General features: G+C 37.1%; 1 protein-coding gene across 5 annotated transcripts in view; it reads left to right on the forward strand.

The window, feature by feature from the left end:
• LOC122540666 (E3 ubiquitin-protein ligase TTC3-like) overlaps positions 1–13,084 on the forward strand; it is a 110,066-nt gene that overhangs the window by 78,950 nt on the left and 18,032 nt on the right. For 4 of the 5 annotated variants that reach the window (XM_043676701.1, XM_043676702.1, XM_043676704.1 and 1 more), the window contains 5 exons: positions 398–486; positions 2,016–2,053; positions 5,580–5,621; positions 6,806–6,849; positions 9,480–9,885. In XM_043676701.1, coding sequence (XP_043532636.1) covers positions 398–486; positions 2,016–2,053; positions 5,580–5,621; positions 6,806–6,849; positions 9,480–9,885 — 619 coding nt within the window. The remainder of the gene's footprint in view (positions 1–397; positions 487–2,015; positions 2,054–5,579; positions 5,622–6,805; positions 6,850–9,479; positions 9,886–13,084) is intronic. The other variant, XM_043676703.1, reaches the window with a different exon arrangement.

The raw sequence follows: 13,084 nt of genomic DNA on the forward strand, positions 1-13,084 counted from the left end.
TTAGTAAATTCTTCATTATTTAATTTTGTGTAATTAAGACTTTTTGAAAACGAATCAATAAAATAGTTTCTTATTTACATTGCAAACATTTTCCCATGCATTAAATACTGTTTTCTAAATTGACCTTGCCTTGTAACTATATGATGTGATAGATAAAAACACTGCCTTTTTGCTTACCAGATTGGCTGATTCATATTTTATGGGGGTTTATCTGTAGCATTGATGAATGCAGGTTTTTTTAAACTTGTTTTATAATACGTAAACTGGTTTAATCTGCTGTTTATCTTTAAATTATGCTTCTCAACATTGTTTGGAGAATTGTTCTAAACAACAAATCAGTGTGTGCATTGTTGAGGAAATTTAAGAATTGTGAAGGTAACATATGGATTTTTTTTAGTTTTAACTTAAAGAAGATTACCAGAAAAAAAGAAAGAAAGCATCAAAATACAGGAAAACAGCCGTCTAATATCCACCAGGAACAAACTGGTGAGCATTTTAACTGCTGTTATGCTTTTTCTATCGTTAACTGCTTGAGATTCTGAAAAATGGTGCTGCCTCAACACACATTTCTTGCTACATTATACAGCATCATGTTAAAAGAAAATGGGTTTGTGTGACAAAAATGCAAATTTGAAAAAAACATTAATTTAGAATAAGAATAGCCCATTTTGAAATTACAGGAACAATGTTATCAAATCTGACTTTTCCAAAACTATATTATTTGAAAGCAGGACCTTTTGATTGATCTCTTGCCATTTTAAATGAGTTGCCATGAATTTGAGGGGTTAGAATGCTTATATGAGCTATTAAATTGAATGTATGAAAGAAGGAATTAACATCAGCATTGACCATTAACCTAAAGTGCATTACAATCTTATCCATTGGTATACACTTGATTAAAATTATTTCCAATTTGAAATAATGTGCTCCAATTTTCTTGATAGAATAATGAAAAAGGCATTTGATATGCTTGCCTTTATTGGTCTGTACATTGAGCATAGGAGTTGGGAGGTCATGCTGTGCCTGCACAGGACATTGGTTCGGCCACTTTTGGAATATTATGTGCAATTTTGGTCTCCCTCCTATAAGGATGTTGTGAAACTTGAAATGGTTCAGAAAAGGTTTACGAGAATGTTGCCAGGGTTGGAGGGTTTGAGCTGTAGGTTGGAGGGTTTGAGCTATAGGGCAAGTCTGAATAGGCTGGGGGTTTTTCCCTGGAGTGTTGGAGGCTGAGGAGTGCCCCTCCAAAACTAGAAGGCTTGGGTTTAAGGTGAGTTAGAAAAGATATAAATGGGACCTAAGGGGCAACTTTTTCACATCAGAGGAAGTGATGGAGTCTAGTATGATTACAGCATTTAAAAGGTACATGTATCGGAAGGGTTCAGAGAGAAATGAGCCATGATAGGATAAATAGACAAAGTCTTTTCCCTGGGTTTGGGGAGTACAGAACTAGAGGGCATAGGTTTAGGGTGAGAGGGGAAAGATGTAAAAGAGACCTAAGGGGCAACTTTTTCACGCAGAGGGTGATACGTGTATGGAATGAGCTACCAGAGGATGTGGTGGAGGCTGGTACAATTGCAACATTTAAGAGGCATTTGGATGGGTATATGAATAGGAAGGATTTGAAGGGATATGGGCCGGGTGCTGGTAGGTGGGACTAAATTGGGTTGGGATATCTGGTCGGCATGGACAGGTTGGACCGAAGGGTCTGTTTGCATGCTGTACTTCTCTATGACTCTATAAATGGGACGATTTAATTAGGATATCTGGTCGGCATGGACGAGTTGGACTGAAGGATCTGTTTCTTGGCTATATACCTCTGTGGTTGTTTGACTCCCTGACTCTATTTTTCCCTGAAAACTTGCAACTTCCAAAATATTGGTTCTAACGCTGCTGTATTTGAGTGAATGAACCGTATAAGGAAAATATTGTCCAGTTTTTTTCTTTTACAAATCAACTGGTAGAAGAAGAATGTTTGCATGCCAAACCTTTGAAATCGTCTCTTTCTAAAACAGATACTTTGAACAGAAAACCTGACCAGTGTGTTCTGAAGGTACGGTGTATATATTATCGTTTAATTTCAAGAATGTTTCAAATTTCTCAGCAATAAATTTTGAGCAATCAGTAAAATTACAGATTCTGCTTAAATAGTGTGTGATTTATTTGGTCAGATAGTGCATGAAATTAGTTTGTGAACGAGTAATTTAAGTCAACTCATGTGCCATACATCATCATCACATTGAGTTAGCTTCTTGACAAGACTTTAGCTTCATAGACAGTTGTGCTTTCATGCCCACGCCCATGAATGCACAATAAAAGCTGACATGACAGAATATATAGTACTTTGTGTGTCAGTGAACTTCTGGTTAGAGTATATTTGAGGTCAAATAAAATTCTCTTGTCTATATTGAAACTGTCAATAAGTTCCTTTCATTTTGAAGGGCCCTGCCTTGCTGACTGGCTCCTGAATTTGAGATTCTCATGCTTATTTTCAGTCTCTCCACGGGTCCATCCCTATCCCTTTCAGCCACACAATCATTTAATATATTTGTGCTCTTCTAATTCTAGCCTCTTTAGCATCATCATTTTAATCAGTATACTGTTGGTGACCATGCCTTTAGCTGCCAAAATCAGTAAGCTCTAGAATTCCCTCCCTAAACATGTCCACCTCTCTACTTTTTATTCCTCCAAACAATGCTCTTTATCGCCTTCTCTTGGCATTAATATGTCTCGGTGTTAGATTTTGTTTTATGATGCTTGGGAAATTTCATTGTATTAATTGTGCTATACAAATACAAATGAGATATGAAACTGAAGCCTATTATTGTCATCTTCAGGTTGGTGCAAAATATTATTTGATATTGATCACAAGCAGTCATTCTTTAATGGCCAGAAATCATCTCTCCATGAACATCGCAAAAGCAAATTCTTTGGTGATTTGGTGTTTGTAGAATTTTGTGAAATACAGTTAGGCTAGTGTACTTACCTGTATAACAATAAAAAGTAGTGTTTGTTCAAATTCAGATTTGACGTTGTATACAATTGCAAATGAATTGGATATGATCTAGCACTGATGATACCCCATGTTCATAGAAAGAGGCTTTCATTGTTAGAAGGGAGAGGTTACCCTTAATTGCTTCAAAAAGTATTTACAAAGCATGCAAGCAATCCATGAGATGATGCTTACGAACCCAATTTGTCTAATGTGATGCTAAAGATAATTGTTTAACCCTGAAAATATTGCTCACAACAATGACTGTTCTAATCTTCAATTATGAAATAAGATACTGAGTTTCCTGCTTTGCAAACATTGTTTCACATGCGGGCACTTCTTGACTCATTCATACTATTGTTTATTTGAAATTCATATCTAAGTTTTATTTTACCTGTTAACAATCAACTTCTTCCAGTAGAAAATGAATTAATTGATGTTGATGGAGCATGAGATTGTTGTAATTCAATAAATCTCTTTTTGCACTCGTTCCTTTTGTAGCAGAGGAGACCAGGAAAAATTAGTGCACCTTTTGGGTGGCTTCTGTGTGAGTGAAATGTGTATTATTCCTCAGCATTGAGTCTGTGGACTTGTATTAAACATTATCTTCTCTTGATAACTCACAATGAACAGGTCTTAAATCAGAAACGTGCCCAAGTCAACCCAGAAATGTAAATGGTGTTTAACTGTCAGTATTTGCAGATTTTAGCAAATCCCTGTTTATTACCTATTAGATTGCATACACTTATTATCTCACTATTACTATATATTAAGAGAACTTCAGCAAACCTTTATATAGTACTCTTAACGTAGCCACACTTCATCCCAGGGTCTTCACAGAATAAAGTTATACCAACTTTGATGTTGAGTCACAGAAGGAAACATTAGGACCATCTGATTGTTGAATGTGTCACTGGACGAGGAGGAGAGATTATGTAAACTGGACATGGTCTTATTACAACATATATGTTTTATAGGTAATATGATTGCTGCTTTTAGAATTCTAAAAGAAATTTAGATAATGATCAACATTTGCACCATATTCAGAACTATTGAACTAGAGGACTTAGTCTACTATTGAAATCAGGTTAAATTCAAAACATAATCTGTGAAAACATCATTTCTGCAGATCAGCATTCTATGGAAATGTTTCCCTATGGATATGCTGAAAGAAAATTATATTGATTTATTTAAGTGCAAATTATGGGCCTTGTTAAGTAATGATGCAATTAAGACATTTTTTTCTTCCCTGTGGAATATTCAAACATTCACTTTGAATTGAATCAAAAAAAAAATTCGATACCCTCTCCCACAAAAAAGCAATAGTTCTCACACTTCTGGCACATGGTGTTAGAGTATTTGCTGATACAGTTCCAGTTAATTGTACTCCTCTGATCCCAGCTATGTTCTTATTGGATAAGTCAGATCCCAGGCTGAAATTTGGCTTGATGGGTAATACTTTGTGGTTTTTCTTTAGATATTTAGCAAGTTGGTCTTTTGCTGAAATGCAAACAATCACTACTGTAGATTCAGGTTGAATAATAAAGCTCTGAAGTTTAGTATGCAAAAGAAATGAAGATAAAATAGAATAAACAAAGTTTAAAAATCACACAACACCAGGTTATAGTCCAACAGGTTTAATTGGAAGCACACTAGCTTTCGGAGTGACGCTCCTTCATCAGGTGATTGGACAATCACCTGATGAAGGAGCGTCGCTCCGAAAGCTAGTGTGCTTCCAAATAAACCTGTTGGACTATAACCTGGTGTTGTGATTTTTAACTTTGTACACCCCAGTCCAACACCAGCATCTCCAAATCTAGAATAAACAAAGTTATATGTAACAGAAATGTAAAAGCACAAAGTCAAATACAGTCCCATTAATCTCAACAATACACCTTTATTGGAGAATTTCCTTCTCTTTCACATCTTCGGGCTGAATTTAACTGTAGATTCAATTTTTTTGGTTGAAAATCTGATATCCTCTTTCTGGAGACGACTTACAAGCGAACTTAGATTTTCTGAGCTTCAAATAAGCTCTTTGTAGTTTTAACCAAACATTTCGGTCTCAAACTTCCGCACTAAATTATTTATCCTGAGATATCCTCTGATTTAACAGTTTTAAATTACCTCCCTTTCTCAGGAGAATGTGTTTAACACATCCAGGTTTAGCCAAGACTTATGCAAGCTGTCCAAACTGAAACTAAAATATTTACTTTCCAACCGAAGTGTGCTTCCCCCAAAATTCCAAAATCTTCTATCTGAAAATCTAATGCACTATGCTGTCTGCTTTGTTCGCTAGTAAACTCTCTTAATGTTACAAATCCCCATTATTCAGCAGGAAGTCTCATTCCGATACTGTGTTTTAAAAGCAATCACCATGGCTACAAAAGTATCTACAGGCTCATTCCTTCTGATTTAAAATCCAAAAGTAAAAAATTAATGAAATTTTAAAAATATATAAATCCCATGCCTTACATCAAAGTACACTTGTACTTACGTGCTGTCTGAAGTGTCTTGTTATTCGATTGTTAATCATCTTTATCTTTTTTCTTTGAATTTACTAAATTGTATTTTAATTCTCCAACAGGATGAAACAGTTGGAGCCAGAAAGAAAGAAGGGAAAGCTAAGGTATTTAAAATATTTCTTTGCAAGTTAAACTAAAAAGAATTTGTATACATTTAATGTAAAATTCACTTTAATTAGACACTAGGTTAGTCAGGTAATTACTTAATCACTGTGTATGTTTCACAACACTGGGTTAACATGGAGCTAGTCAAACATTATATCCATTGTTAGTAACGTTGTACAGTCAACAGCCAGTGTTGGTGTCAGAACTCTGTGAGTTTAGCACTTGGGCTAAGCCTTGATTTATGCTTATTTGAATGCCTCCTGATTGATTTCCAGGAGATTACACTGACACCACTGCAGCTGAGAGCTGAGGAGCTCTCTTTGGAGAGGGACAGACCTCATAGACAGGAGCATGGTGGGCATTGGTGAATATATTTAATGAAACAATGTTTCACAGTAAGGGATCTCTCATTGGGAAGGTGAGACAATTTAAATGAGACCTTCTGTCAATTCGTTTATGGCTTATTTAAAGGGGTATGATAAGAAACCTCAATTTGTACAAAGTTGCCTTTTAAAATACTAAAACCATTCTTACAAAACAATTAGTTTAAACTGAAACTTATTTTCTTGAAGTATCACTGTGGACAGCGTAGAAAGTGTCAAGCTCTAATTTTCTATATGTTGCCTTTTCTGCAAGGATATGAATGGTATACAAATTTAGTTTTTACATTTTGTGCTGCTGTGTAATTTTGACTCAACATCCTTAAAATTTCAGTGACTCTGCAACAAACTCTGAACAGCATTACTTTCAAGCTAATATTTAAAACAATTTTATGCAAACACTGTCGTAGTATTTCTGTTCTACAGTCACTTGCCATTGAATTAATTATAAATTGCATTAAGTTTCGACATGGTGAGACATGTCAACTAAAATTCATGTTTCCATTGCATTCTTCAAATTAACTATTTGTGTTGCAGCTTTTAAGAAAAAGAAATCTCCAAGCATGATGATAATGACAAAGCACCACAACATGTTAATAAGGGTTTTCAATACATTGTAATTTAAAATCCAGAGATTTTTAACAGTTTGTGAACTTAGTTGAGATTCTCAGATGTTGACAGATATGTGCAGATGTGTTTCTAAATAAGAAAATAAATATTTAGAATTGTGTAATTTAGTTTAGGTTATTGACCCAAAATTCATTCTGTTTTTGTTCATCCTTTTTTTTTCCACATCCACTCAGGATATAGCACTTTCAAGTGAATTGATGAAGAATGATACAATCAGGTAATAATTTTAGTTGTATTAAAGATATGATAGTCACTCGTGTAAGTCAACTGTTAATCAGAAATGAACTCAAAAAATAAGCCAGTGAACTAGTGTTATGAACTAGGCCAGAAAACTCTAAACGTCCTTAAGCAGGCAACCCGGACCATAACTTTGCAATTTGTTTCGGTAAGTGTACAGTGAAAATTACCTGGAGTATGATAGCTAAGATTGACTACCAAGTTTTAAAAGAGACAAAAATTTATTCACAAAATTACACAATGAAAAACAATAGAATAAAGATCCCCTACAGAACTCAGTCTATCCAAACTAGACTTAATTATGCTGTTCCAGATATACACAACACTCTCACTAAGCAAACCCCCTTAAAACACAGTCTAAAAAAAATGCAATCTTTGCTTACAGGTTGAAGTTGGAAGGGTAGAAAGAGAGAGAGAGTCTGTTCACACAGTTCACTGCTGAACTTCCAACTAGTTCTGGACTGAACTGCTCAGCTGATTACTCCCCTTCCATTGAACAGGTCACTTCTAAAACATGATCACTTTGGCCTGAAGTCTAATCTGATTACATGTAAACGAAAGGCCTCTCAAAATTCTTTACATCGCTCTACCAAACTAGTCTAATTGGAGCCCGGCCCATTTACGACCATTCCGTATCCTTGAGAAAAGGAACAGCTTTTAGAGAAAAGGGGCCAGCTTTGTGACAGCTAGCATCTTTTTGAAGGAATAGTGACAGTACAGAGGATAGTGTAATGAAAACATATTGTTCTGATAGTCTGTTTGAAACGAAAACATTGATAGCATGAACCAAGAATTTCCTTCTTCGAAAGCAATGGCTTCCACCTTTTTTTAGTGCCTCTAATGTATGTGTAAGTGTTATTGTGTTTAACAGAGTTGTAATCAAAGCAAAACAAATCTCAAATCAAGGCGTGGCCGAATGTTCAATTGAATTGGTGGGATTTAAGAAGGACCTTGAAAGAAGAGGTAGCATTGGAAATGTGTAAAGGTTTAGGAGCAAGTCTGAGATCTCGATAGCTGAAGACATAGTTTTAAACGGTGAAGAGAAGGGGGTGGGATTGCATCAGAGACCAGAATTAAGAGAATTCAAAAGATGTCAGCATCTTTTCTTTGGAGGCAAGAGACTGGAAGTTGAGAGTGTGGTGCTGGAAAAGCACAGCAGGTCAGGCAGCATCTGAGGAGCAGGGGAATCGATGTTCCAGGCATAAGCCCTTCAAACGTTGATTCTCCTGCTCCTCAGATGCTGCCTGACCTGCTGTGCTTTTCCAGCACCACACACGCAACTCTGACCTCCAGCATCTGCAGTCCTCGCTTTCTCCTAAGAGACTGGAGGTGTTCATTCCAGAACTAGACAAATTACAGATAGGAAAGGTCAAAACCATAATTTGATTTAACACTGAAAAGGACGATCTTAAATTGGTGTCATTGAAGTCCAGAAACTAATTTGGATTAATGAGGCTGGAGACTGGATGAATGGCTGGAAAGGCTCAACACACCCCCAATATTGAACAGATACCTTGCATTCAAGTGTCTCAATTTACCAACACTTTGAGTCTTTGGTCTGTGGGGAATGATGGGGGCATGGTTAAAAACCTGAGAGTTCACTGCATGAATGGCTGGCAGGACAGGAAGGGCTTCTATTTCCTGACACTAAAGAACTGGGTGTTTCCCAGAAGTGGCCATACAATCTGTGGTGTTAACAGGTTCTTTGTTGGAAAAGGAAGACTGCAAAGCTGCACTATCAAGGCTGTCATGACCTGAGGAAGAGAGCGCGGATAGGGGTTTTGTTTCAATAGTTTAACTTTTTATCTGAAAGGCAACACCTCCAACTGTCAACTACACCCTCAATACTGCAATGCAGAGTCAGCCTTGAATTTTATGCTGAATTTCTGGAGAGGCTCTTGATTGCAGCATGTTTATAGCATTCAGAACATCCAATAATAACAGTTCCTGGTTTGACCACTTCTGAGAAAACAATGAGCTCTTTAGTGTCTTGGATTTATTCATATGTCTTTCCAGTTTTGTACCATTTTTAGGCAACTCTCATATTGCCTCCAAATTCTTTCTCCTGGAGACCAAGCAGAAAAATTGTCCTTTTCCAAAATCTCTACAACTCCTTACCTTGACCATTAATGGCCAATGTTAAATCTTGTCAGAAATTTTCTGAAAACAGCAATAGGAAAACTAATTTGTCTGAGAAATGCAGGAAAGAATTGATTTAGATTAGTGGATAATGGATAGAAGAGTGACAAAGGTTTACATAATGTTTTTGGTTGGTAATATTCCTGTTCGCAGTAATAGAAGTTATTTCAAATATATTACGGGGATATTGTGCTTGAGACTTCTGTAATTTTACGTAGATTCCTTTCATTGTGAAGCTAGCATGCTACAACGATGTTGTGTGGTCAGGGACAGATATTTGAGGGTAACGGTTAATAGGTTGTCCCTGGCAAAGCAGCAATCACTGTTTTTCAGTAGTAGTTTGTATCTTCCATTATTTGTGTGTGAAGCAAATTAGCATCTTGTGTTATCAACACTTATTCTTTGATAAGATTCCAAGCCTAAGGACACTGAACTAAACCAAAAAATGTTAATAACTTATGATTTTTTCAGAAATTTGGAAACGACAGCACCTGAACTGAATGACAACAGTTATGCACTTTCTGAGATGACAGATTGTTACCAATGGGCATCCAAAGAAGAAAAGGTTCAAAACTCAAGCACCAATACATATTTAGATAATGAAGTTCAAAATACAAATAACTTCATAAATTTGGAGTCACATTTGAATAAAAAGAATAAATACAAAACTAAAGAATTTGGAACATTGGAATGCAAAGGTGAAGAACATGTTACACAATCTACAAACAGTAACCTATTTCTGTATAAATCTCTCAGTCCAATAAATTCTCCACATTCTACCTGGTTAGCAAAGGAACAAGCAAGCTCAGATGATTCTTCTAAATCGCAGACCTTAAAAATCAGCAGTGGACAAGCTGAATATACTGTTGTCAATAAGGTAGGAAACTTGTTCTAATTCTGCTAAGTAAATTCTCATAATAAATTTTCATCATCTGTTAGATGATTCATAGCAAGTTTTAACGATGACTACATTGGTTCTGTAGAAAATGTAACCACCTTTCTTAAGGCACCTTTCCCTCTGTGCGGTGACTAAAATTAGAAAAATTCTTCCTTAGCAGTAGTGCTTGATGGTTGGACGATTGTGAACATTATGCTACTATTCAAGTAAAGAAAGACATAAAGAAAGACAGCTCATTGTTAGTTGGGGATGCAGTTAATAATCAGGGACTAAATAAATGTTCATTTGCGAAGGCGTAAACTTGTATGAATTTGTTAAATGCAATAATTGTCAGGCCCACCAAGTTGAGCATCGAGTCACAGAGATCCGTGGCATAGAAAAAGGCCATTTGGCCCATCATGTCCATTACACTCAAAAGCAAGCACCTAACAAATGTAATGTCATTGTCCAGCACTTGGTCTATTGCCTTGCAAGACTTGTCATAGAAGTGCACATTTCAATACCTTTTAAACTTTGAGAGTTTCTGTCTCTAACATCCTTACTGACAGTGAGTTCCAGATTTCCACCTACCCTCTGGGTAAAGCAGATGAATGAGTAACAGCAGATATACAAGAAGATGTATGTTTTGACTTGACTTTACAAGGCATCAAAAAAGTGTGAGACAAGGCATGTTAAGATAGAAGCCTATGGAATGAAGGCACAATTACATTCACACTGATGCAAAGTTGGCTCAGGTTATTCGTAGTTGATTGGTGTGTCTTAGATGATTTGCCTTTGTTTCTCCAAGGTCAATTTTGGATCCATTACTCTTTTTTTTGATTTTGATCAATGACCTAGATGTGGGTGTGGCTAACTGTATGACCAAGTTTGCAGGTGAATAGCTCAGTAACTAGAGGTTATGAATTTAATATTATTGGCAAAAATGGAGTTAAGGAGAATATTTTTCATTGGCTGTTCAAAATCTGGTGTCAATGAAGACAATGCAGTTGACAGTCTACTTACGCTTCAGCAAAGGTAAGAGCCCATGGGATCCAGTGGAATTCGGCTCATTGGATCTGGGATTGGCTGAGTGGTAGTGAACAGAGGATTATGTTTTCATGACTGGAAGCCGAAGTCCAGTGGGCTGCTTCAACGATCACTGTTGGGCCTGTTGCTGTTTGTGCTAAATATAAACAATTTAGATTTGAATGTTGGAGGTTTGATCAGTAAGTGCACAGATAACACAAAAATTGGTGGGGTTGGTAAATAATGGGGGATATAGATGGGCTGCACAGGTAGGCTGACCTGTGGCAAATGGAATTGTCTGGATAAATGTGAGGTGTGTATTTTGGCAGAACAAACAAGGCAAGGAATACATGATGAACAATAGGACCCGAAGAAACTCTGAAGATCACAACTATCCTTTAAGGTAGTCGGACAGGTAGATAGTGTTATACGAGACATATGGGATATTTGTCTTTATTAGGTGAGGCATAGAGTTTAAGAGGAGAGAAGTTATGGTGGAACCGTATTAAACATTGGTTAGATCACAGCTATTGTGTGCAGTTCTGGAATCCACTTGAAAGGAGGGATGTGATTGCACTGGAAACAGTGCAGAGGAAATAACCAGGACATTGCCAGCGCTGGAGAATTTCGTGATGAAGAGAGTTTGGATAGACTGTGATTGTTTTCCTGGGAGCAAAGGAGTTGTAAATGATGTGATGTAATTAAAAGATCAGATGCAAGTTTTCCCTGTACAGTTATGATTTTCTTTAATGTCCTGCTTCTGTAAGTAACTTTAATTTTTTTATCTTCTGTTTCAAATAGAATCATGTTACAATTTGTAATATTGCATTGGATACTTACACACTATAGTTATGTATATATATTTAAAGATATAAAATAATAAACTTTGTTATTTGTGTAGCTTTGGCACATCCTTTCTACTTAAATTTGATGTGCGTCTAACTTTATTTTTGGTTTTGTCCAGATGCTTAACCATGAATTAGTTTTGAAAATATTTAGTTGACTATTTTGTTGGTGATGGTACAGTTTCATTCTCAAAAAAGAAAGGTTAGTTGGTGATCCTGTACTAACATGTTAATTCTGCCAACAAAACTGAACCTCTGCTGTTGCACCCAATCTTCGTCAGATTTAATAATATCGTTATTGCCATACACTGTTTCAGACTTCGAAAACGGCTTCTGCTTTACCACTGCAGCTCTCTGAATTGAACATTTCTATGTGATTCATTATATTCTGATCTATTGCTAGTATAGGACCGTAAATCAATCATTAGATTCTGTTGTAAAAGTCAACCAGTCATATGACTTTCTTTTTACATTGCATTAGATTTAATTGTCTGGATAATGGTAATTCTCTGAAACTTTAATCAGTGAGACTATTCTGGTCCATAAACAAAATATGCACCGAACTGTAAGACATGGACAGGCCATTTTGATTAGAATCAAAAAGTGTGGCGCTGGAAATGCACAGCAGGTCAGGCAGTGTCCGAGGAGCAGGAGAATCGACATTTCGAGCATAAGCTGTTCATCAGAAATGTGGGGGTGGGCCCAAGGGAGCTGAGAGTTAAATGGGCCGGGGAGTGGGACTTGGGGGGAAGATAGCTAGGAATGTGATAGGTAGATGAGGTGGTGGGTGATGGTGATAGGTCAGGGTGGAGCGGAAAGGTGGAAAGGAAGACGGACAGGTCATGAAGGTGGTGCCTAGTTAGAGGGTTGGATATGGGATAAGGTGGGGGTAAGGGGGATGAGGAAGCTGATGAAATCGACATTGATTCTGTGTGGTTGGAGGGTCCCAAGGTGGAAGATGAGATGTCCTTCCTCCAGTAGTCGGGTGGCTAGGATTTGGCAGTGGAGGAAACCTCGGACTTGCATCTTCTTGCCGAAGTGGGAGGGGAAGTTGAAGTAGTCGGTAACAGAGCAATGGGGTTGTTTAGTGCTTGTGTTCCAGAGATGTTCTCTGAAACATTCTGCAAGTTGGCGTCCTGTCTTCCTAATATCGAGTAGACAACATCGAGAGCATTGGGGACGCAGTCAATGAGGCATTTGTATATGCAAGAAAATCTCTGCCGGGTGTGGAAGGATACTTTGGCCTCTTGGATGAGGGGGGAGGTATGGGCGCAGGTATTACACCTCTTGTGGTGGCAAGGGAAGATGGAGGGAGGGTTGGTGGGTTT

This window comes from Chiloscyllium plagiosum, chromosome 35, assembly GCF_004010195.1.
Source record: "Chiloscyllium plagiosum isolate BGI_BamShark_2017 chromosome 35, ASM401019v2, whole genome shotgun sequence".
Taxonomy (NCBI): domain Eukaryota; kingdom Metazoa; phylum Chordata; class Chondrichthyes; order Orectolobiformes; family Hemiscylliidae; genus Chiloscyllium; species Chiloscyllium plagiosum.